Source organism: Megalopta genalis, chromosome 9 (genome assembly GCF_051020955.1).
Source record: "Megalopta genalis isolate 19385.01 chromosome 9, iyMegGena1_principal, whole genome shotgun sequence".
NCBI lineage: Eukaryota > Metazoa > Arthropoda > Insecta > Hymenoptera > Halictidae > Megalopta > Megalopta genalis.
Window position 1 is genome coordinate 17,133,808 of NC_135021.1, and position 26,529 is coordinate 17,160,336.

General features: G+C 42.6%; 2 protein-coding genes across 5 annotated transcripts in view; both read right to left on the reverse strand.

Moving 5' to 3' along the window:
- Positions 1–2,912, reverse strand: part of Neto (Neuropilin and tolloid-like) — a 224,550-nt gene extending 221,638 nt beyond the window's left edge. Inside the window, exon 1 of the mRNA XM_033477937.2 lies at positions 2,652–2,912. The gene's annotated coding sequence lies outside the window, so the exon portion shown is untranslated. The remainder of the gene's footprint in view (positions 1–2,651) is intronic.
- Positions 2,913–16,516: 13,604 nt separating this feature from the next.
- Ndg (Nidogen) overlaps positions 16,517–26,529 on the reverse strand; it is a 43,155-nt gene continuing 33,142 nt past the window's right edge. For all 4 annotated transcript variants that reach the window (XM_033477903.2, XM_076524591.1, XM_076524589.1 and 1 more), the window contains 7 exons: positions 25,424–25,767; positions 20,524–20,860; positions 20,137–20,362; positions 18,684–18,859; positions 18,462–18,570; positions 17,090–17,208; positions 16,517–16,925 (listed from right to left, as the gene is read on the reverse strand). In XM_033477903.2, coding sequence (XP_033333794.2) covers positions 16,801–16,925; positions 17,090–17,208; positions 18,462–18,570; positions 18,684–18,859; positions 20,137–20,362; positions 20,524–20,860; positions 25,424–25,767 — 1,436 coding nt within the window. In that variant the 3' untranslated portion in view covers positions 16,517–16,800. The remainder of the gene's footprint in view (positions 16,926–17,089; positions 17,209–18,461; positions 18,571–18,683; positions 18,860–20,136; positions 20,363–20,523; positions 20,861–25,423; positions 25,768–26,529) is intronic.

The following is a 26,529-nucleotide window of genomic DNA, read 5'->3' on the forward strand; positions in this document are numbered from 1 at the left end:
CGGAAACAGGAAATTGTCTAGAAGCAAATGTTGGATCGTTTTGTACGACGGACACCGTGGGCCATCCGTAGATGTTTTTGCGTTCGTCCGATTGCTATCACCGATTGTTGACTCTTAAGCGCCACGTCTAACACGTGCCAAGAGAAATCTAAAACTCAGCCTCTTTGTCGACGAAGCCACCGATGGGCTAACATCAGAAACTCGAAGACACCGTGAACAAGTATATGTACAAGCAGCGAAAACTTTTGCGTAAACGTCAGAACTCCGGGCCGCATTATAGCCGGCACTCTGTCGAATTCAATAAAATACAATCTCCAACCAAAATGGTTCTAACTACAATTTAACTTTCCGGTTCCGTGTACTGGATTAGTTCTATGACGTGCGCGTGCATCGTCTTCAACATTATTTTATTTGTTACGCGCATAAAACACGACCGATTCGTATAATTTTAAAAGCAAATCTTTTTAAAGCGAACCTAGTACAACGCGCGGCAAGTTCTTATAATAAATAGTTTCTACGAGGGAACACTTTATCGATGAGATGCTTCTATCGGGAACAATGACCTGTCATTAGGGCAGCTTTAGAAAGCACGGGCAAAGATTGATCGTTCTCCTCGAATTATTGCGTCCTGTAAATTGATTGATACGTTGCAACGAACATTTAAGGATACACTTAAAAATTATTAAACGCCACATCGAGTCCGTTTTCAATGATCGTGTATCGAGACTTAGTTGTTGGACCCAAACTCTACCGACCTCCGTACGATCCCTTGCACTCGAAGCTATTTTAATTCGAAATGAAAAACATGTCGTCTCCCGAGGTGCAGTCTTAGCAGTATTTAAAATTTTATACGGTTAAAATTATTTTGGAACGCGATACGGCAAATTTCAGCGGTGCACTCGGACTCGAGTATAGAGGATTAATGTAATATTTGGAGCAGAACAACGATTATAATAAATCCTGCGAATTTCTGCCCGAGCTTCGTATATTTAACGTTTCCACGGACTAATTTCCCAAGCACAAGAGAAACCTTAATTATTTCAGTGCTGATTTTCTTGATACGCCAAGATTAAATTGGTATAATTTTTCAATGAACAGGGCGATCAAAATTTCGCGAATATCCTAGCACTTGCGACAGGAAGCTTATACCGCGGCACCTCTCTGTGCACGTATATGCATTCAAGCATCGAGTGTCCTCAGGGAAAGTGTGACGAAGCACCGACCGATCGAATCGAGAACCGGCCAGCCTGTCCTTTTCACGGCTCGCCGCTGCGCCGCTGCTCCAGAATCCGTTCCTTCGATGCAATTAGCCTCGTTAATCGATTCGACGGGGTTTCGGTGCTCGTATTTTTCCCGGGCAACGTAAATCCTGAGGCCTTTTGTAATTGCAATTTCGTCGAAACACCGGCTGGCCGGCTCGCCGGAGACAAAGCACTCGATATTTTATCGAGTGTCCACTTCTCCGCGCTTCTCTCCGCGTTTCTATCCGCGCGTTTCTCTCCGCGCGGTTCACGGCTCGCGATTACCGGCGGGTCGACGATAATCTGCCGGAATATTTAGCGCGGGGCTTCCTCTAAAGTCCGCGTTTTCCTTTTTTCATTAAGGACCAGCGCGGGCGACTGCGGACAAGCCGTTGTACGCGGTAATTAGCGAGCCCTGACGCGGCTTCTTTATATCGTCCCGGGCAAATTGTTTGCCCCGGCTGTTAATCATCCGGCTGGCTGGAAAATAAAAACCGCTCGTTTCGCATCCGGCCAGCTTGGATTAGAGCCGGCCGGGGATCGTGAATCGCCGCGGAAATCGCGGCCGGCTTCTGTCCGCGAAACCCGCGTTCGAACTTTTTCGCGTGTTTTTCCTTGGCCGGCTGCGTATCTGTGACGGCATGAAGCGGCACGGTGCTTCGCCGAACTGGCCGGATTACGATTTTTTTCGACGATTCCGAAAGTCGATTTCGCAAGCCCCAGTACCGTCGGCTTCGTCAATAACGCGCGAGCGTATTCTCGCGTAAACGAGAGCGAAAGAATCGCTTACAGGGCAATCGACGCGTTTCCCGGATCAAGTGCAAGGCGCTGCGTGATTTCAATCTCGAATTAACCTCTGTTTACCGCGGCACCGCGTTCGATACCGTTGAACTTTCCCATTTTCTTTCTCTTTCTCTCGCTTTCTCTATCTCTTTCCGTACACCGGCAAAACCGGTGCAAGATTCGCCGGACGCGCTTTCGAAAAGCGGGCCGGAACTCGCGGCGATGATGAAGAGCACTTTCATAAAACGCGTGTAGACATCGGAGCTAAAAGCTTCCGGGGGCTCGCGACGTTAACGCGATCAGTTCGATTCGATCGGATACGTATACGCCGGGCGTGGAGCCGCGAAGCGAGGGGGCCCCGATTAAAAGCGGAACGAATAAAAATTTCAGGGTAATCCGATCACGTAATTCAGCCGGCGCGCTCCATACCCGCCCGAATTATCTTATCAAACCCGTTCCTCGAATTATGGCGATCTCCCGAGGCCGCTTGGCCGGCTGCCGAGATTTTTCGTGGATATTTTTGTCGCAGCCGTGCATCGGTCCCTGCTCCGTCCGAGCCGATCGACTAAAATGTAACGCGCGGAGGCATAGGCATCCTCTCGTCCCGAGCAGAAACGATCTGTCTACCGTTCGCACAGCGGCCGTTTCGAGCGTCGGATCGGCCTCGATCGATCGGCGGGGGACCGGTACGCGATCGTCGCGCGTCCCTCGATCCGGGTTCCCGAGATTTCAGCGAACACAAATCGGCTTCCCACTGCCTGCCGGCCACTGGTTTCCGTTCCGGCGATCGGGTTCACACGTGGCCCAGCCACCGACGAATGAAAAATCGCGTGTCCCGCTCCGTTTGGGGAGGAAAGAGCCACCGGCAACGACGCGTCGCACGCGGAGTCTCGCCGCCGACTGACTAGCGCGACTCTTCTTCGGCCACCCCTCCTGCCTGCGTCGCGGTGCTCCTCGACGCGGGCACCAGACGCGAAAGCGCCGGTTTCGCCCGGCTCTCTGCAAGCTTCCAGCCTTGGAACTTTAATAAGATAGTTTATGCTCGCGGGATTCGCCCCTTGACAAAGGGCCGAGTGTTAACTCGCCCCGCCGATGGTTTTTCATTTTGTGAAACGACGCACGGCCGCACCTTTTCCCCGAAAAATTGGCCGGAATGTAATTTGTCCGAGTGCCGCGTAGACGTGGATCGTCAAAGTCGACGAATTCGCGTGCTTCGTAACACCCTTTATCGACGGTAGTGCCTTTTGCTCGTCGACTGCCGTGCCAACGACTAGAAATATTTCATAAAATCGATATGTTCTACTTAATTAAAGTTTGTAATATATTCTGTTTAATTGAGCTTTTTTAGATATTGTATTCAATTTAATTAAAATATCATATTTAATTAAATTGAAATTGAAGAAGAGAGAGAGTTAAGCTTAAAAATTAATTTTCAAACCTGAGAATATAATTCTGTAACCCGCACATGAGTGACGCGGCAATCAAAGGGTTAACGTATCAAGCTGAAATTTAGTAGAATGTGTTATCATTAAACTGTATTTTATCAAGATAAACTTTGAACGTATGCAAAAATTTAGAGAAAAAGTAGCGATAGTAAGATGCGACTTCAAATAACATGTCAACTATAATGTACAATCCAAAAATTTTGCCCTTTTTCACCCCTTTTTGTGATATACAAGATTAAAGTGTCAAGTAGTGTCCATCAACACTTCTTAAGCGTTGGTGAAACTTCTTCCAGCGATCAATAGCCAGCACGTTTTTCATCGTCAACTTTTAAAGCAGTTTTTAGTTTCGCGAAGTTGGCGATTGCAGTTGCAAAAAGAGGCAGGTTAAATATTTTTTTGCGCGCCCTGCTCGATATTAAAAGCGGCGTATGTTACTTGCCTGTCGTCCTTGGTCAAATTTATCCATGACTTCAAAGTATGTATCTCGATGTCAACCATCGTATTTACGACCCCTGAACTTATTACCAGAGGTAGTAGACTGCACAGAACTCTAAGGACAGTCTTCGTAGAAAAGCTTATTAACGATTTTTGTCAGTAAGCTACAACTAAGGAACGAACAGTAGTAATAGTAACAGTAATATGTAATATAAGAGTCGAAGAAATATTCGATGTGTCTTATGCATAAATATAATAATATCGAGCATCATTCGTATTCATCGAATAAAAATTCATTCAGTTGCCAAATAAATGCATTGTGAAATATCTGACCGGAACCTTGACAGCTGTTTTTACCCTTTGAATATGTATGATAGCTACTAGAAAGAAGCATATATGTTGCATGTTTTGTCAAGTTCCATATCATATGCATATGTATGAATTTCAGTTCCCTCTGTTTCGCCAAAAATTCGTGGATTATTTCTTAATTATCGCGTTCAATAAATTAATATTTACACAAAGTACAGTAATGTCTCTCTAATTGACGCTCAGATTATTCACAAGAATGCACAATTTTGGAAGAAGAGATACGATTGCTCGAGCCTTGTGGCTCGTTTTTTATGGTTATCGATTGCCAACAACTATAAAAACGAGCTGCAAGGCTCGAATAATCGTATCTCCTCGCCCAAAATTGTCCATTTCTGCGCACAATCTGAGCGTCAATTAGGGAGACATTATTGTATTCGAAAAATAACATTCGAAACAACATACAGTTGCACATAAATTTGTAGTTCTTCAGCATTTCGCATTCTGAAGCTTCGTTTCCAATCATGTTAATAATTAAAAACCGATAGTTTCTAAAAGAAAAAGATCCTATATAGTCATAATCTTCTCTCGACCTACCATTTGGGAATACGCAACATCTGTCGCATTGACTTATTTTCAATTACACGAGATTGTTAAACGAATAACTTTGTCGAGGTGTAAGCATCGGTACGATAATCATGTTGTCGTGTATGCATTATCGTTGCGTAAACGTACAGAAGATGGGGTTGACATTGCACCAGGTAGACAATGAAATTCTGACAGCGGAGTTTAACAGTGACAAACTGATTAAAAGAATCGATTTATTTTGATCAATTGTTCCTGTCCTGGCGACGTCCTGAAAGAGAAACGGTTCGAACGAGAAAATAGCTGAAGTTGTCGGGCTTCGATAAGCTGGCGAATTATGGTAGAACCGATCGTTCTTTATGAATCGTAGCGCAGAATATAGGCCAGTGCAGCCTGCGAAAAAGAGGACAAAGAAAAAGAATGGTTATTATTTTAACTATCGTTTAGACGCATCCGCTGCAACTGCTTTTTCTTGCTCTCTCGGCGCTTAAAAACCGTTGAAACAACGATACCGCGATTCTTGAAAAAACACGGACTGCGATCGTTGTTTCATATTTGTTTCGTATTTCCTACGCAGAAGAAGGATTTGCACATGCAGAATATTCATGAAACTCAGCGATGCCTATTCCTCTCGGCAACGGAATCGCGATGAAATGGTACTCGTCGCAAGTGGTGAATATAAAATGTACAACAATCTACGCACTCCAGTGTTTGTTATACTTTTCGGCTCCGCAGTAAACGTGTCAAGTGGAACACGATTCGAGAACTGCTGCTTCAGACGATTGAGACCGCGTCTGCAGAAAAGTGTTAATTCAGGAAGGTGTACGGCTCGCTCAATGTCTCCGTTCTCTTTCCAGCTTCACAAGAAGCTTTCGAGAGGGTCGCTGCAGTGCCTTTCGAATAAGAGCAATTTAACGGCATCGCCTCAGAAATATTTAACAGCGTCTCAAGTAAATAAACGAGCGGGGCTGAAGCAAAGTAGGAGGGGGCCCTGGCCGAACCAGCCGAACGGAGGGACAAATTTGCCTTAACACAGGCGAGAATACGAAATCAATATCCGAGTTCGTACAACATTTCAAAGGTATCGACTAATTTGTGTAGTTTCTCGGGCCTGCCGGGTCTGCTGTGTGCCGTTTTGCTATTTGATGACGCCCTCCCCTGGAAAGTTGACAGTATTCTCTCTGAATTCCGTTGCCGTACCGTGGCACCGTAAACATTGACATTGGGAATCTCACGATCGGCAGAGAGACCGGCGCAAATAGACAACAAGTAGGTTTCGTCATTGGGTAATGAGAATTTTATCGTGATTGCGGAGGGAACAACGGCGTCCACAATCAGAGGCTCCCGGGACAGGTTTTTCCTTGGACTCGCGAAAGCCACCGAGAACTCGTTCCTTCGTTTCGAGACTTTCTTCCCAAGTCCCCCCCTCCCTCCCCCTTCCACGCAAACTCATTCTGTTTCCTCGTGCTGTCCGCGGAACAACGTCGGAATCGGCGACGACCGGCGCGGCGCGGCGCGCTGCGACCGCGTCGGCCGATAATTGTCGCGTAATTGTCGTCTCGTTGCCGCATCTGGGACAAACGGGAACGTATTATTGGTGGAAAGACTCATATCAATCCCGAGATGTTTACTCAGGCTATTGACAGCGACCGAAGCTGGATTAGTCAACATTTATTCTCGGAAGCGAGCGCGTCGATACTTTGCTCCGTGAGTGATCGATAGTTCGCAATTATGCGCCCCTTAGACAAATTTAAACAGTGTAATTAATGGACTGCGGATTTAGGAATTTATGCCAAAATCGAGTAATTCAAAATTGACGATTAATTTCTTTTTATAATCAATTGTAATAGATGCCGAGATGATCGTTTATATTAACTTTTGGATGATCTTATGAATGATATTTTATAGTATAGTATTTACAACTAGATTTATTGTATTTTAGAAATGAATAGTGTTTATAAGTATATATTACATTCTAGAAATGTATATTATTTATAAATACCAATAACATATTCTTCGAATTTTATATTTTACAACAGAATAGCATCTATGAAGAAAATATGTAAATCATGTAACGTTTGAAATGTCTACTTTGTTTAAAGAAAATTTGCTACGATATTGTACTGATAATGATCGATATAATTATAATTAATTAATTGATCATAAAAGTGCCATAATTATTAGTCATTTTATCTCCTTGAGAATTCTGAATCAATTTTAGTATAAATTAGGTCAGTCTTCCATTTTTATGCTCGCCTCATTCAATGTCAAAACAATAAATTCTCAACTAATTTGATTCCAAAATAACTTATGTTACGAACAACATAAAAATGATCTGTGAGCTCTGCTCCAGCCGCAACGCTCGTTCGTTCCACTGTGCGCCGGTCCAGAAAACGGCTGCTACTTCTTATTTTCCGTGGCCACGGGATCCGCACAGATAGAGGCGTAATTTCGTTTCTACTCGCGCCGCGACAATGAGTGTCTCTCCAACGGTTCTGCTGAACATGAACACTTCTCTCAACGAGAAAACGTTTGCCACTGGTCGTAACAGCGGTCCGAGAAAAGTCATGGAGTTTGCTAGGGACCGCGATCCGATTAACGAAACGACCGCCCTGTCGACTGGGATGCGCACTAATTTTCGACATAATAATCCCACGCCTCACATGTGCTATATTTCTTGCAATTGCAGCACTTGGGAAAATAACGGTATACCGGTATAATAATAACCAATTTATTAAGTTACCAATTTATTTATTATAAGTTCAATGTATTCTCGCAGATCGACAAGATTGAATTTCCAATATAATGGATACAATTCAGTTTTGATAAAGCAACTGTCTTCTTCTATGACCGTTTTCGAGATGCACTAGCGTGTACTGTTTTATGACATTGGCTAGATTCGATATATTTATTTTTCACAGAGACACTTTTATAATATCAGAAATTCTAAAAGAAAGAATCTGATGCTAAGAACACTGCTTAAACGTATCTATAATACAGGGTGTCTCAGTAACTCTGTTCCAAAGCGATATCTCCACCATCGTTAATGATACGCGGAAATGCTTCAGGAACAAATTATTTGGTTCCAGCGTTCTACGCTGAAATCGTTCTTAACGCAAGAACTAACGAGTCCTAGATGCGACTAATGCTCATTGTTTCGTAACAATGACATTTAACAATTGGATTTATTTAACACGTTGAATGCCACGGGGGTCACCGGTAACCGGCACTTAACTTGGCGGTGACGCCATGGGGGCCACCGGCGACCGGCGCGCCCAAATTGATAGAATTATATATAATTTCAAACAAATGTCAATATCTAAAATTTTGTATTATTACCATCGTCAGTTCAAACAGTGACCCCTGTCGCAATTAACATGTCAAACATGGTTATACACTGTAACTTATCTATTGCAGATAACATTTCAACATTATATGTATCGCATAAAAGAAAATTCATCGTGGCGCCACGGATTTCTGTAAAATTTCTGTAAAACCGGCGTGGCATTCGACGTGTGAAACTTCGTGCGATTTCTGTTATTACAAATGCTTGAACAAAGAAGTTCACCTAGAAATTTCTCATAGGAACATTTTTATAATACCAGGAATTTACGCTTGAAGCATAACAAATTCTCTAAGTTTTACGTTTATAAAATCTTCATAAGCTTTGATCTTCAGTTAATCTTAAGTTATAAAATACTCTAAGTTTTATGTTTATATCGACTGTGTTGCATAATAGGTACGTTTACCTTAAATGCCGTCAAATTTGTCGGACAATATAACTTAGCTGTCAAATACACGCAGTCCTCCGCTATCTGGAACAGGCGTGTCCAAGTTAATCGCGCAAGAAAGGCCATGAATGCCCTCGCAAAATGCCGACGAACAGAATCTTCGGTGCGACAAAAGTTGCCCATTTCGGATGAATAAACAGCGTTCGCGAACTGGAATCGAGATCTCGCAAATATTCGGCCCGTGCAAAGGCGAGGGCAACACGGGCGCACGTTAACGAGACGTGACGGGGCTATTTGCCGACGACACCGTTGTGTCTATCGGGAAATGTTTCCGATTCGATCCATCGGAAAAGATACTAGACGTCCCGTCGTCTTTTTCACCGGCGTGCACCTCTTCCTGTGCGTTCGTGCGTCTAAAATTGAACGATCAAAGCCGCGCCGTTAGCAGCCGCGACAAACGGGCTTCGAGTTCCATAAAGTAATTAAACTTGCTGCGTTATGGCATTCATTAAATGTACGAGCGCCGCTAACAACTGCCGGAGCTTGTCCCGTCTTCGTTCGCGTGCAAATGTTTATAGGCGAATACGCGCCTCCGGCGCCGGCAAATAATCAAATTGAACGGAATAAATTGCATCGGGAAATCGAACGGACTGCCGTCTGGCGAAACCCAATGCTCGCTGTCCCATTTTCTATCGTCTCAAGCGCTTAACTCATTAGATTGATAGCGCTGCTTACAATTAGCACGCGGTCGTAGCGAACGTCAGAAGGCGTTGGACAATTCACGATCGATAATTCTTGGCCTGCGCGACTAATCGAATCTATTTAAAATTTCTCCATTCGAAAGGAAAAATGAACATTTCTTATGCGAACTTTTCCTTTGAAATAAATTTAATGGTTTAAGTGGGTACACAATATCAACGTATATCAAAGTCGCTGAAGTTAGGATTCTTTTATGAAAATGATTGATTATATTTTTTAAGCCAAGCAGACATATATAACGGAGACCCTGATCGATCGATACCTCGGATAATCGCGAACCGGTTAATCGAGATCCTGCTGTAATGAATAAACTTAATCCTTTCATTGCAATAGCGATGTTAGTTAGAATAATGTACAATCGAATAAAAAAGTGTCTCGTAGGTTTAATTCTCGCGATAACATGTTTGAAAACTCATCGATTATCACCGTGAAACAATCATTGTAAAGTTCGTCCTCGATTTAAATTAATTTCGATGTCTTAGCCCAGTGAATGTACACACAATCATTTTTCACTCGCATCCATAAAAACGTCCATAAAGTGGATCTTGATCCGCCGCTGCGTCCAATCGCGCAAATTGATTGCTGCATCGAATATTTGAAGTTCGGCACGCGCGCATAAACCGTTCACGGACTGTTTATTTTGGAGGATCTGCGTCGCAGCGGGCCGGAGGATTCTTCCAAACGGACCGAACAAATCTGTCGATAATTCAAATCGTGGAAAGAGCACGCGGTCGTCGACTCTCGATTTCGGCTGAATTCCGTTGGCCACCGGCACCGATGCGGCGGTGCTTTTTAGCCCGTTGTCCGTGCTCGGCCCGTTAATTTGTTCGATGCGATGAAATCGGAAAGAAAGCCGTGGCAAAGGGACGAAGAGCGGGGTATTAACCCGGGGGAAAGTCAGGACTTTCCCGGTGAAAGGGAACGGTCGAGCCCGGCTGATCGAGCACCCGTCACTGGCAGACGTCTAACCGACATTTTCCAATTCGTACAGCCATTTACCGGCCTCTGATCGACAAAAGTGCTGGCTCTTTTGCAAATTGCAAATTGCACCGGCGCGCTTGTTCCGCTCGCCGGACAAGCGCGCACCACGGCGCGCCAGCACACTCATCCGCAATACTTTCCTTCAATTTTCTCGAGACTGCAACCATACTTTGATCTTCGCCGAAACGCCGCGCCGTTCGCGTTCCACGCCGGTGCAAACCTTCCATCGTTTTCGCCCCGGCATTCAACTTTTCCCGTTGGCCACTGACCCGGTCCGGTTGGCTCTTTTCATCAGGTTTCTAGAGCGAAACCGCGAGCCCCGTGTGCTCGGTCGATCGCAGCACGCCGGGCGTGTTTTCAGTTAGATGTATGGGACCGGGAAAACCAGTCACGGATTTCGAAATCGACTCGGGAAACTTGAAACGGAAATTTGCGCCGCACCGATACTCCGACTGCCGATGCTCGAACTTTGTTCTTTCGAAATTCCGCAACTGTTTTTCACTTTCACTTCTTCGATGCGCGACGCCGGAAAGGTTGCCGAGAAGCATTCGATCGAACGAATTCGTTGTTGCGTAGCTATTGGACATTTAACGTGCAGAATGTGTTCGCCAGCGACGGCTGAAAATACTACAATAGAACTCGTCCAATGGAAGAACAAAAAGTGGTTCGAGACTTCGGATTTATAGGATTTATAGTAATTGCCGAGATGAATAAAAAATGTGTCGAATTAACACGAGTCCAAAAGTCAATCCTTTCGGCAGAAAGTCGACTTTTAGTTTTTAAGAATGTTCGACAATGTGGCAATGTTATTAGATTAGCATCGTCAAAGATTCTTTCGTAAATGCAAATTGAATGTAAACTTAAAAACGATTGATAAACTTAAACGGTATGATTTCCGTCTGCCGCGATACAAAGTTCACATCTACAGTGACTCGCATTAATATTCGGACACGATATTATTAGGAAAATTATTGCTCCTTTTTATTGTTCATAATAGTGTTATTGAATCAATTGTTTTCTCATATATTAAAACGCTTCTTATAGTAAGTAGGAACATAAATTTTGTTTATTTATTGCGCACGTCACAAGATTGTGACAAAATTTAACGTTCTCATAATTCTTCTACATTATCTACGAGTGGTGAGTAGGCCATTATCTTCAAGTGTTTCCATAAAAAAATCTAATGGATTCAAATTGGGAGGTCGAGGAGGCCGTTCTACTGGACCCCTTCGCCCTATCCACCAACCTACTACCAACCATAAAATTTGCAATGGCAAAGTAGGTTAGTACTAAATTTGCATTTATGAAAGAATCCTGGTTGATACTGGTGTAATCATTTCGTGTTGATATCCTTGAATGTACTTCTGAATCAAATTCTCTATTTATGTCGAGTGATCATTTTTTACTTCTTTTGTGGACTACTGTAAATACTCAAAGTCTTCAACAGCTTTTTTAGCAGCCTGATTTTGTATTTTGATACTGTCTTTATGCAATCAATTTTCAATTGTCGATGGAATTCCTATTGTCATTTTTTCATAGTTCCAAGTAGTAATTCTAATATTTTGTCATATTTTTTAAAAATCTTTCGTTATTTTTACCAGTGAATAGTGTATCATTTTGCACTTTTTAACACGGAATAAAATTGGACCAGACGACTTGAATTTATTTTGTGAAACGTTAGAGGAACTGGTTTGCTAAACAATCATCGAACAAATTTTTGCAAAAGTTAAACTTGGTTGAAATGATAAAAAGATACAAAAGCTCATATCTTTTAACATTTTCATTTCTGTGAATAATGAAAGTTTAAACATTCCATTATTTCGATAGACTTGTGTGACGCTATTTACGTTACCAACTGTACGATAACATCATTCATCTTTAATGCACGTTCAAACAATTCTTTGAACGATATCGTTTACAATTTCCGTCGGATATTTTCTGTTAGAGCCGGTGGATTTGTTACCATTGTTAAATATGTAAAAGCTGTTAATACGGAACACCTGATTGGGAAAGCTTGTCGAAAATAAATATGTATTTTCAAATTAAACTCACGTAACAAAATGCGAGAATTAATAAACGATTATGCTTCTATTCACGTTAAGGTAATATTGAAGTTTTCGAAATTGTAGTAAAAAGACTGAAACAAGGAGAATTATTAAAATTTTATTTTTGCTTCTCAAGTTGGACGTTATTTAAAAAACGAGCTTCGCGCATCGTGCGACAGTCTGCGAATCCTGGAGGTCGCCGTGCGTAAAAATTTCTGCAACGTTGAACAGCTAAAGAGACTCGAGCAGCGAGTCCCGAAAGAGTGTAATTCCCCTTCGACACTGGATTATCCGTGCTTCGTTACGGGATTACCAGCAGGCGTTCGGTACTTTTTGCCGACGTCCGACGGATCCTTCGTCGACGACGAACGAGCGACGAACGTCTTGTTGATTCCTTTCTTTAAATGCATCGGACTCGCGGTAAAAGTGGATGCGGGACAGTTTCGCGTCCCCCGTGCTGCGTAACTGTCTAACAACTACACAGAATATTTCTAAAAAGAGTCGCAAAGATTTTCTAAAACTAATATCTTTGCAACATTACTATGTAATTGTCTAAAATTCTAAAAACTTTAGCATTTCCCTTTGCTTTTGTTCGAATTTGCTAGCTTTATTTAGCTCAATAGTCAAGTATACTAAATTTTCATACACTCTTTTATTGTATGGGGGAGAAGATGAGGCTAATGCATAGCACACTCGCTAGTATTAAAATTTCCTAGTTACAGTAATGTCTCTCTGATTGACGCTGAGATTGTCCACAAAAATGGACAATTTTGGAAGAGGTGATACGACTTTTTTAGCCTTGTGGCTCGTTTTTTATGGTTATCGATTCAACTATATTATGGTTATCGTCAACAACTATAAAAACGAGCCGCAAGGCTCGAATAATCGTATCTCCTCTCCCCAAATTGTCCATTTTTGTGCAGAATCTGAGCGTCAATTAGGGAGACATTACTGTATTCCAGCACGACTTTTTCAAATCCAAGACTCGAAAGTACACTCAGACATTTTTAGAACAAGAACGGTTTACCCGAAGTCGCCGCTAAATTAAAAAACTTTGCAAAGTGGCTTGCGAGTTAAGAAATGTTGGCAAGCAATCGGTTAACGTTTACATTCCCATATTAACTTTTTGTATACCAAGCAATTTCAACATCAAGATTAAGATACTTTTTCCAACCCAGAATTACTGCTATTCTTCGTACTTTCTTCATCAATTTTTTAACACTTAAATTTTTAATAAAATGCTCGCTCTCTACATTCGAAGGCAGCTTATTACATTCCGATGATCGACTTCGAACTGAAATATAATCAACCATCAGCCCATGTAGCACCAGAAGTGACTGATGCGTTGATCATGGATTTTCGAAATTAGTAGATAAAAATTTAAAAGATCAGAACAATTTTTAAAATTATATATATATTATAATTAAAATTGTATGTATCATTTTCAACTTACTAAAATGATTAAAGAAAGGAAGGTAATTCTATTTCAATCTCATTTACTGCAATTGATAAGGAACATTTTTATTTTGCATAAAAATCCGCAGTCTACTAAGTACGCTGCTTTACAAGGATGATAAGATTTATTTAGACATTTTTCCCTTTTTCTTACAATGTATGAGAAATTCATTGAATCAGTTCTCATCAAAGAGTTTTTACAGCTTCGTCAATTCTGAACGAAAAAATGTCTATTGGGTCATTTCGATTAGTATTACACTGCTATTAGCAGTCAAATGGCCGGTTTCATATTTGTTAGCAATTATTGAAATTACAATGATGTTAGTATGGAAAATGATGTAATAAATGTTTCTATTCGAGCATATTTTGCAGCAAAGATCTTACAGAAATAAACACCATCTCATCGTTTTTACAAGGAAAGTCATTCTAGTTGCGTTTAATACGAGATCATGCGCGAGAACAACCTGCATTACAGTCTACGAATCGAATTGAGAATAAAGTAGTTCCTCGAGTTTGTTCACGTTTTTTTCTGGGGGGGGGGGTGAGAATTGGCCACCGTGCGTCGGGAGAACCGTTTCCCAGCGCTGCATCTGGGAGAGCAATCAACCAATCGATCAGTCGATTGCCGGCGATCGGCACACGCCGAAGGATCCAGTTTAAATAGCGCTTCCGGACAAAGTACCGGCAAGTTCGCATCGATATTCACGAAGAGGGTATCCGGCGTTCTTCGATATTGGGTTCGGCAGCGTTGTTTGCCTTCCGAAAAAGTTCGGCCGGGCCCGTCTCGCTTGTTTCTCCGTCAAATATTTGATCCGTGTAACAAACCTGTCCGATATTAAGGCGGATATTCGGGTCTTTTTATCGTGCCCCGAGAAGCGGGCAAGATGCCCGGCGTAATTTCGTCGGGAGTGCTTGGTAACGACACTTTTCTCCCATTCACAGGATCCCGAGGCCGTTAACCGGCGGATCTGGATGCACGGGAAACCCCTCGGAGAGACATATTGCTCGGAGATGCTTGTCACCGCGGGTGGTAACCGGGGCCAGGTTTGATGTCCTTTGACGGTTCGTCGGATGGCCGTCTTATCTACCGTCTTCGGTGCGCTTGTAGCCCCGGTTGCATCCGCGATGCTGCGGCAGCCCGTCTGATTTTGCGGTCAGCCAATTAAACGCGACACAAAGGGAACGCGGTAAGGAAAATTGAATTGTCCTGCCGGGACCGTTCGGCGACGGAATCTTTTGCGAGCCAGCGGGCGATGTTGCCTTTTTCCGATGACCCTGCCTCCCCTCTGTCTCTGCCCCCTGGCCTCCTCTGACTCGTTTTCCGCTGCTTCCTCTCCGTCGTTTAATCACCCTTGTGAAAAGATAATTGATCGTAGGCTACGAGGGAACTATATTTTTACGCCGCGGCTAGCAACCGTGTTATTCTTATTAGGCTGCTCTAAGTAGTTGCTTATTAACTTAATGTAGCGACGGGAAAATGAAATGGGCGGCTGTTACGGCGATAATGAACACGGTAATTGGCCTCCCCCTCGAGGCGAGGGCTCGCGGTGCATTATTACGCCGGAAGTTTATTTATTCGCCCGAACAAAGAACTCCGCTCGAAAGCTGAACCTTCGGTTCATTATCACGCCGCGCCGGCAACTTCGCCACCTTTGCCTAGGCGTCGGCCAAATCGTTACCGTAACACCCGTCATCGTTTCTGACATTAAGCTTTGTCACCCCGACCCCCTCCAACACCCCCCAACGATCACCCTTTTCGATTCTTTCTCGCGGTAAGCTCGTTTCCTCCGTGCTCGTTCGAACGTGCGGCTAGCTTAGTTCCGTTTACGGCCGAGGGCGACGCCACTTGACGCGCTCGCCTCCCCGGATAAATCAATCGGAAGCCGCGCGGAAATTAATCGGACGGTTTTTAATATGTATGGATAAGTCCGGTCTGTTTGTGCATTTATAGCGGATCGCTGCTGAATAAAGTGGTAGAAGATTTAATCAATCTCGTTACGCATTTCATTGTTTTTTGTTAGCCGACGACGCGACGGGCACGTTTATTAACTCTTTGATTAGCGATACCGGGGGCGCTAGCTCTGTCCAGAATCGTCCGCTTTTTGCGACGGTTTTGGTGCCTCTGATTTACGCTCTTTGCGAACCAAATTGCTATCGTTTTGTATTTGAGAAAGTTTTCGATGCTATTTCGTTATAGATTAACGTTAGATTTACGAAGAACTAAATGCAGCTGTTTTACATTAGCTTGTAAACAATAAGATATTTATTCTGATTCTTAACGAGTGTTATTGTAACATTTACCGCCGGTAACATATGCGATGTGTTACCATGCAAAATAACTCATAAATGTAATTTTTATCATTTGAGTCGTCGTGAAGTGAAAAATTAGCGACTCGTCATTTTGACGAATACCGTAAACCTGGTTAACCTGTTTAACTGGACTTTTAAAGTCAAATTGGCTGTTTGAAAAACGGAAAATTGTTAAATACATTTAATATTCTTTCGATCTACGGCGAGAAAAATATACCTCACCATTTAAAACGAGAAAGTTGCACTCGAAATTTCGAAAACTACATTATGTACAGAAACGACGAATACGTTATTTCCCCGTTCAAAAGCTCCACAGCTTTTATATCTAACAATTTTTTTATTGGAAGCTCAATTTAAAAGTTATTTGGGGTGCGCAAGCTACACGACTAGCACCGTATAAAAGTTCGAAAAAGGGTTTACAGTGAAAAATCAGTCGCAGCTAATGTCTTAAACTTTTATTAAATAACGCGGCATCGTGCCGCAGCACCATACAGCCAGCATCACGCGGCGGTTATATTAGATAAAAAAAAGTGTGTTACACGAAAACGTGGACGACAAACTAAACATATCAAGAAATATTATTATAATTTACACGCGAACTTAATGAGTGACACATCGCGGCCGACGCGAAGCCTCCGACGCTCCGATGCCTCCGTTGTTGTTTCACTTTCGCGTCCGAGTTCCGCGTCGCCGGATTTCGATTCTGGTCAATCGATTATGTTGGTTAATGAGAATCGGTGCATCCTGCCGCGTCGTCCGCGCACGCACACGTCCTGCCACCTTGGCCGTCCGGCAGACACAACTGGTCCTTGTTACACCTTCCGTTTTCGTATTTGCAGGCGTTCGTCACTGTCGCGGCAGACAAGTAATTGCTGTATTAATCTGGTTGCCGTCGATCAATGGCAGGTGTCGGACCACGGTGGCCGACACTTTTATGTACTTTTAAGAGAAAGCGATCAATTTCAGTCGGCCGCGCCGCGCACGTCGCACCGCTGATGTAAAACTTGATTTACCTCTTGGGCAGGACTCAGGAACGACGACTATTCCGTATAATTTACCGCTTCCTCCGGGTGGTATCGATATGGCCGGCTTCCTGTCCCCGGTGCTCTTCATGGCAACCTCGATTTTGTGGCTGCGACGGTAAATAACACATCGTTTCGAATATCTTAGAGTGTCTGTCGAGTTCGCGACGTTCCCTGGCTTGTTTTTCGAAAGAGTAATTTTCAACTGGAATTATTACATTTGCTCTTTTCTATCTACTCGATGGATCTCGTAGAACTGACTTTTTTCCACCGCCAACGATTTATGAGAAATTTTTTAAGCGAAGACGCAATTTTTGGAATTCACTCTGCTTCAATCGTCGATGCTGTACGAATGATTAGGGTTCGGTATATTTCATTGGAATGACGAATAAGATTGTATTCCTTGAATTTATTCGAAATGTTGTTCGACTAAAATTTTATACCAACTCGGTTCTTACGTCCAATTACTCTATAGACTTTCTTTTGAGATAAACAGTTTTGGATAGTTTAATGAGATTCTTATCTTCGCCGAAACGTAATGGAAACTCTATCGGAATGTAGCAATCTTTTGCCGATGAGAATTTCTGCGAGGTAGTTTGCGAACATATTATATTATGTATTATATTATTTGCATAAAGATCCGCAGTCTCGTGGTGACATTTGTGCGCTCCGAGTGGATTCGACAGCAATTATGTCCGCATCATTGAAAGCAATTCAAGTAACATACATTCTAAGGGAGATCGTAGATTTTATATATGTGATTGTAGTATCTTCGAGTATCCAAAATTCGGTGGATCAAGATTTGAAATTCAAAACGGTCCAGTCCGATTTATATTTTCCTTGAAATCTTTAGACAGATCTGCGTCTGGAAAGCTTTTTCCAATTCTCGAACAATTTCACCAATTCTTTTCTGTTCCTAATCGCGTTACATATATCAGTGATTACAAAAATGATACGAAGGCTTCGAATGCGATCAAACTGCAATAGTTTTCATCCGATTGGTAATAAAGCTTTGAAAAACGTGCGGTTCGAAAAGCTTCTTTAACCCAAGATTATCTGCCGCGTAAAAATGTTCCACGAGAAAAACCGCTGATTTTCTTGTATCTCGTTCACCCAGTACGTGGATCTCTTTCGAAAAACAGGACAGCGCAAGGACGACGGATTGCCGGCCGTTCCCCGATTAAAATGTAGCAAGCCGCGATCCTCTATCATTTGGCGGAGCCATTCGATTGACAGGAAATAAATGACCGGCTCGTTATTTATCCGTCGTCGAAAGCGAGCCGAAGAAGCTGAACCGTCATTTATTTCCCGCCAGGCGAGCGCATAAAATTCTCCGCCAAGAAAACGACGTTCGATCGCTTACGTCTTCCAGTCGGTCCAGTAATAATTCTGCTGCGAGATCGCCAGTCCGAAGGGGTAGGTGAGCGCGTTCGCCACCACGTTGATCTCCCTGTTATCGATGTCCATGCAACCTGCGAATGATCGCCAAAAATCGAACCGACGGAAGAGGATCATGGGGGGTTATAGGGCCAGCCGATCGCGGCCGTCTATTAGCAGAGATATTCGAGGAGGGTTCTGTATTTACTTATCGTAAACGTTCCGGCGTCCGCCCAGCATAGCTCATCCGTCGCCCAATCGATACTTAATGAATTCGGCAGCTTGACGTAATCCCCTTGAAGGAAGATTGCCCGGCCGGTCCCGTCCTCGTTGGCCCACTCCAATTTCGGCGAGGCACGGTTCCAATCGGACCAGAATATCTTCCTGGAATCGTTCGAAATTTTCTTTACCGCTCGCGATTACAATACTTCCCTTCTTTCGCCGTGAGATTAGGGGATCGGGATCTGCTGGGAGCTGCAGCAACATTGCAGGTTCGGATAATAGAACAGTTGTTTTCGTGCTGTTTCGGCACAGGATGGAGCATTCGAAACAGGCCATTCAACACTTTGGAACTTGATTTTTGCGTTGCTCTATTATGTCTTTTCAAGCTTATTAGGATATGAAAAACGTATGAATTTTGCAAAAGTAATCGATGTGAAACTACCCTGTTGTGAACAACTCCTTAGGAAATAATGGAAGATAGGGGTTGCCATGGAAAAGTGATACCATCGGACAGTCGAGAGTCGAGATCGGACCGTCGAACGATCGATATTACAAATTCAAAGATCTGTAATATAATTGAATCGTGCTGCATTATATTCTATATTAATTGTAAATAAAATGCCGCGACGCGAGAAAAACAGAGAGGCTCGCAATAATACGTTTGTTAATTTGACGAGGCAATATAAAGTGCTTCGTATGTCTAGTGTTAACACAATAAGACATTTATTCCGATCTTTATAACTGGAATTATTATAATATTTGCCGAAAGTAACACATACGGTAATGTCTCTCTAATTGACGCCCAGATTGCGCACAAAAATAGACAATTTGGGAAGAGGAGATACGATTATTCGAGCCTTGCGGTTTATTTTTATTGTTATAAATTGTCCACAATTATAAAAACGAACAATTCTCCCTAGTTGACGCTCGGATTGTGTAAATTTGAGACAATTTGGGGAGAGGAGATACGATTATCCGAGCCTCGCGGCTATTATAGTTACCGATTGTCGACGACTATAAAAACGAGTCGCGAGGCTCGAATAATCGTATCTCCTCTTCCCAAATGATCCATTTTAGTGGACAATCTGAGCGTCGGTAAGGGAGACATTACTGTATATTGAAAAAGTAACTCATAAATGTATCCTTCAAGATCTGAATAATTGTAAATTAAACAGTTGACCTGTCATTTTGACGGGTTCCATAAACCTAATGTTAAACAACTATTTGGTAAAATAAATGTTCTAGATCTGCCTTTATTGCATTCAGAACTATGAACAGAACTAGAAAAACATAGAGGTTCGCAACAGTATTTAGTTTCGCATGCAATAGTTTTCGCGTAAGTCCCGACCAAAGTGAAATTGTTATTTGTGATCCCCGAGCCGCGGATGCGGTTCCTTAACCCCAAGACCATTGCGTCTCCGAGGAAGAGAGATACTAACCCCCGGAACGGGTGGACAGCTATCCCCCTAGGATTGACCAGTCCGTCGGAAACGAGGACCCTGCGTTTCTTCGTCTCGAGATTGGCTACCTCGACGGTAGCGTTGCCGGAGTCGGTCCAGAAAATATTTCTCGAAACCCAATCGACCGCCAGTCCCTCGGGACTGCTTACTTTCGGCAGGAACGTCTCGGCCGATCCGTTGTAATTCAACTCGATTATTCGATTGCCTGCAAAAATAAATCTCATCTAGGCCTTCGGTCTCCTGGGCGACGAGTTCTCCGCGCCGATCTCGCGGAAAATTCCATTCTAATTTCTCGCCCGAAGTTTCCGCGACCTGACCGTGTGCGATCCTCTATCGCGGACCGTTCACGGGATATCAACGAATTACCGGTGATGTCGCTCGCGTACGCTTTCCCGTTCAGACAGTCGATGTCGATCGCGATGGCCATTTGCTGGTACGCTATGTAGATCGGGCTGCCCGGGTTGTCGTAGGTCGGCGCGAACGGAATCCTCATCGTGGCCATTCCTTGGTTGACCAGCAGGAAGTTCGACTCGTGTTTCGGCCGAGGCTTGCAACTAGTCCCGTCCCCGCTGTAGCCCTCGTTGCACACGCAGGCGAATTGATTGTCCCCGGCCGGCACGCATGTCGCATCCGGCGAGCAAAGAGCTGGATCACGTCGACAAGACGATTGAGGAAGACACGTGAACCCGTCGCCGTAGAATCCCTGAAAATTATTCGGTTTTCTTCACCTTCGAACGCGACGCATTTCATCATCCGGATTTACATCGTTTCTGAATAATTTGAATTTCGCTTTTTATGCAGTCATATGTGGATCAACGCCTACGGTTTTCCACTTTGTACTTCGAAAATAATAGTACAGGGTCATGAACCACTTGCGCGATTATATAACCACAATTTTTTTGACAACCCCGTTGATTAACACTTGATCATCTTTCTGATAGAAGAGAAACCAGTTTTTGTTTTCTTCTATGTGCCCATTTACGTTCCAAGTTTGATAACAGAAGAAGAAGAATCAAATTTTTTTTATCGATTTAGAAGAATAATCTTTAATTATGAATAACGAATAATCTTCATATTTAGTAAATTTTGTATAAAATGTTCATCAGAGTTTGATTTGTTATTTTCGGATTTTTTAAAAGATTGTAAACGACATTACGGCTCCGATTGAATAACCTCGCAATTTTCGTGATGGTACAATTCTCTGACCGCAATAATAAGATTCGATCGATTTCACTTCTGTTCAATTGTTTCCCGCGACCCATTTTGCACTATTTCAACAATTAATTGCACCAATACTGTAGATTAATGACAGATTAACGCGTTCACATCTAGTCAATGCTGAGAAACGACTGACAGAGAACACAATAATGGAAAATATGTGATGTGTCCTATCATTTTGATCGAGTGAAATCAGCTCATGTTTACATTCTTTCCTCTAGCTTCGTTCGTGTATAATATACACACTCAAGGTTTACTATGCTCAGTTTAGAGGGCATTTCCAATATATAGGGTGTGTACAATGTACGTATAGTTCACTATATTATGCGAAAGATTCAAAAATATCAAACGTTCTATCATTTTGTCCGATTAAAATCAGCACATTTTTACATTATTTTCTTGAACTCTTTTCGTGCATGAGATACAAGCTCAAGGTTTATTATACTCATCTTTAAGAACATATCGAATACATAAGGTATGTAAAATGTACGCATATTTTATTATATTATGCGAAACATTCAAAAATGGCAAACATCCTATCATTTTGTCCAGCACTGTATATTAACAACGCGGAAATATAAATGCGAATATAATGAGAATGTAAATATAAATAAAAAACTCGCTAAAATGACGCAAGTATGAACACGATGGAACAGATATGAATATATACAAAAACATTGTACAGAAATAAGGAACGAAGATTGGTTTAGCGCTTGGTACGAATAGACTGCGAATCTTACGGACTGATATGAACAAACGAGGTATTCGATGATAAGTGTGGGCCAATCAATAGTTATGCTCGCTGTTTGCCGCATTTGCTTCAGCGCGTGCATCTTGTTTACATCGAGTCCTCGAACTCATTGAACGATCTGCAGATTTGTTATTGTTTGAGTAACATGTCATGATAACGGAGCGACGCGCAGTAACAAATATGGACATAGCTTAATGTTTCGCGCAGAAATTCGAAGTAGGTGTGTATTGTAGATACGGCTTATGAAATAGTAGCGCATCCGGAAATAGGTGCACCTGCGAAAAACTTTCTTTTGTACCGAGCGCGTACGAAATTAATGTTGCAACGATAACGTAGAAATATGTGTATTTTGTAACACGTAATATTTTTTTTTAAAGAAGTTAACATAGCGTCAGATGTATTAACTGCATTTAACTTTTTGCTATCGCGACAGCTCTAGTCTAAGTGAATAATATTAGCCGAACCGTTTTGTTTACCGAGCGGAGATATAATAGCAAAATATATGAACCGATTTATCTGCTCCGCGTACAGATGAATATTAGGCAAAGTATAGATAGGTCCAAACATAATTAGGGTACCGCATGTTAAATGGTAATCCCACCTGAACGATTTCGTTTAAATAATCTTTTGCACATTTACATACTTGATCTTGATATTAATCATAACGTTACACACATAGATTCTTCAAAAATGTATATCATCATTTTCCAATTTAATTGTTACTTCCGTTTTAAATTTAATAAAACTAACATATATACATTCTACAGGAACAAGCGTTTAAAAAGACGAATAACATGTTTTCAATAAAATCATGTCTGACAATTCCTCGAGTGCCATAGTATCCACAAGAATCAGAACCGGAAGTTTCTGATCAGATATGTCAGGTTATATCCTGCTCAATAGCACGCAAGTTCGCCTAATCTCCGACGCTCTCGAAAACGAAGCCACAACCTAGCAGCCGCCAAGATCAAGGTTGTTAATAATCAAGTCTAGCATCGTTGAATAGCTGTCGAACCCTGTGTCTCGTCGATTTTAATGTAACCCTCCGCCGAGACAATCTGCCCAGACAAAGAGAGCTGAAATCGTTCGAGTGGTTAATTTAGGTACAAGGGTCCCGCAATCGCTTCAGTGTTAAATATCGCTGCTCGTCGACCTCGTCCATTGTCCTGTAGGACGATGTCTGGTCATAAACCGTCGGTTGCCAAAGTGGCAGCCTAGTCCGACACATTCATCCATGCGGCGGCTGATTCGTGGAGTCTGTGACTACTTGATGGAGTTCCCGAGTTAGGTTACACTCGGCTTCCCCTAAACTATCGCATTAGCAAACAGAGTAATTTCCACCGGTGATCTCGATCCTGATTTTCGCCGGAATGGCTCTGCAGGCGAACGACGGAGCACCCTAGGTAGCCTTCGATCGCCACCGATACCCTCGGTTTTCGGGCGAAATAGCTGTGCAGGTGAATCGATAAGCCACGCGTACCTGTGTCTATAAGCATGCGACTGTTCGAGAGAGTTTCTCGCGCGAGTTGCTCTTGAGAAATCGTGTAGCAATTTTGCAGCGCGATTGTCCGTGGATGACTATGGTTTGGGACGTTCATTTTTCCTTTCCGCACGATTTCATTAGCCGATCGACCACGACGGTAATTGTATACAGGGTGTCCCAAAATTATGGTACTTGCGGGAAATGAGAGATTCCTGAGGTCATTTGAAATAACGTTTTCCTCAGCGCAAATCCAATCTGCTGTTTTGTTTTCGAGTTATTAACAAAAAGACAGTGACCGATGAGAGACGAGATCAGCCGGCGCGGAGGCGGCCGAGCCAATGAGCGGAACTGAACTTCGTCCGCCTTGCGCCAACCGTGCTAGCCTCTCATTGGTCAGTGTTTTTCGTTGATAATTCGTAAACAAAGCTGCGGATTACATTTTTGCTAAGGAAATAGCTGCTTCAAATAATCTGAGGAATCCCTCATTTCCCAGAAGTACCATAATTTTGAGACACCCTGTATATCACCGCAGAGTCGTACTTTTACCAAAAAGTTAGGCCGTAATGCAATTTTCGAAATGTGTGGTAGCAAAAACCTGTTGCGGTGCGTACGAGTGAATCGGAACCATGTTGGCTTATGTCACATGTTTCTCATTGTGAAAAAGAAATAGTGTTATTGTTTACTATATATATTGTTTACTAACATGTGTATTTATTCACTGACCAAATTTATTGTTAACGTGATTTAGACTTAAATTAATAGTAACTTCATAATTTTGTTCACTTGTCCTATGATTCTGAGCTAGTCATGTGTTCTATGCATTTCAAAGTATCAAATGCAAGTAATTATTTTTAAATATCGTACATGGTAACATCTTTAACCCTTTCATAGGCACTGGGAACTAAGCTTCCCACCGACTTTTCGTTCGCATATGGACGCCAGGCTGAAATATTTCCACCGCTGAAATGTGGCAATTTTTTGAAAATTCATATTGTGCCCAGGAAAGGGTTAATGCGTCAATGATCCTTCAAGAAACCATTTGTAAAACATTTTACCATTAAAATAGATGTCATAGAGATAAACTTCGTACACAAGCGATACAAAATATTTTGGAATAAAGCCTCGCGCTTCCTTGCTCAGTACAATAATGTCTCCCTTACTGACGTTCAGGTTATGTACAGAAATGAACGATTTGGGAAGAGGAGATACGATTATTCGAACCTTGCGACTCGTTTTTATAGTTGTTGACAATCGATAACCATAAAAAACGAGCAACAAGGCTCGAACAATCGTATCTTCTCTTGCAAAATTGTCCCTTTTGTTGTGGACAATCTGAGCGTCAATTAGAGAGACATTACTGTATGTCCTAAATCGTGGCCGCATAAACTGCTCTAACAAGATTCATGACTTAAAATAAGATATTCACTGCGTTATCCAATCGAAAAACGTTACCACTTTTTCCTATCTTTAACAAACAATGTTAAAAATGTCGAGCTGAGGTCGTCGTATTTATATATATTCCAAGTATAAAATTATAGCCAAACATTGGGAAATTATGGATATTTACAAAAAATAGCATATAGCATAAAGCATGGGAGCGTCGATTTTCGAAGTCATGAACTGTGGCCAAATTTTTAGGAAAAGATACCAGAACTGTGCGGCTCTCAAAACACGAACCGGTTTCGTCACTTTTTCAGAGTGATCGCTCCGCGTTTCCGGAGTAATTCGAGCCTCGAAACTACGAAGCAGCTCTCGGGAGTTTTACTCGCGCGTAAACACATGCCTTAAGACACCGAGTGCAGTAATGAGCATACCGGTTGGCAGACGCACGCGAAGTTCGAGGAGGTCTGGTTGTAGCCGCAGACCGCGTCCCTGCCGCAATTATTCAGGACGTTACAGCCGATATGGTCCTCGACGCATTGACGTATCCCGTCGCCGTTGTAGCCCTCGATGCAGACGCATAGGTAGCCCCCGTCTCCAGCTGACACGCATTGTGCGTTCACGTGGCACTGCATCGGATTCGTCGAGCAATCGGACACCACGCACCTTTCATCCACCATGCTGTAGCCAGGTGAGCAACTGCACTCGTGCCGGGAGTTGCTCGGATTGTACGAGCACATCTCGCCTTCCGTGCAGTCGGCGTTCGAGCTGCACTTGTCTGCGTTGCAACAATAAAATGGCACGTGAAGCAAACGAAGAACATTCCCGGAAACGTCGAAACTCGTTTGGCACAGCGGTGGCTGGGGACAATTTCGCGCAGGAGCATGTTAACGATTTCCTACCGCCCATGCTGGTTCAAACGGTATAATATCGATGTTTTAAATAATATCATTGTGCTCGAGTATGTCTACTTGTGGTAAATTATTGAAATTGTAATTTCTACTATTGTAATCGTAGAGATTGTCTACTATTGAAATTGTAATTTCTGCTATTGCAATCGTAGAAATTGTCTACTATCGAAATTGTAATTTCTTTACGTCGATTTCTTCAAAATAGAAATTAATTGTTCGCGACAGGGTTCGATTTCTCTGGGCTAAAATACGGAATTAGAATGAAATAACAATAAAATCGACTTAAAATGCGAAATTCTGACAAAGTTATTATATAATATACTTCAAGTGGTGGCTACTGTTTTAGTATAACTAGTGGTAACATGTCATCGATGTCAAATCGACTCCTGTAATTCGTACGAAAATTAACGGCGCCTTGTCAAATTGACTCCTTATCTCTAGCGGTATCACTATTGATATGCAGTCAGTCCGACGTCAAGCTACGATTAATTGATATGGCGTCAATTGCACTTCAAGTCGCCACTATTCAGACAGAGTCAATTTGATATCAAGTCACCATTATTGATATTAATATGACGTCAAGTCACTAGGATACGGAGCCAATTAGTGTTAGGGGTCCAATTTGACGT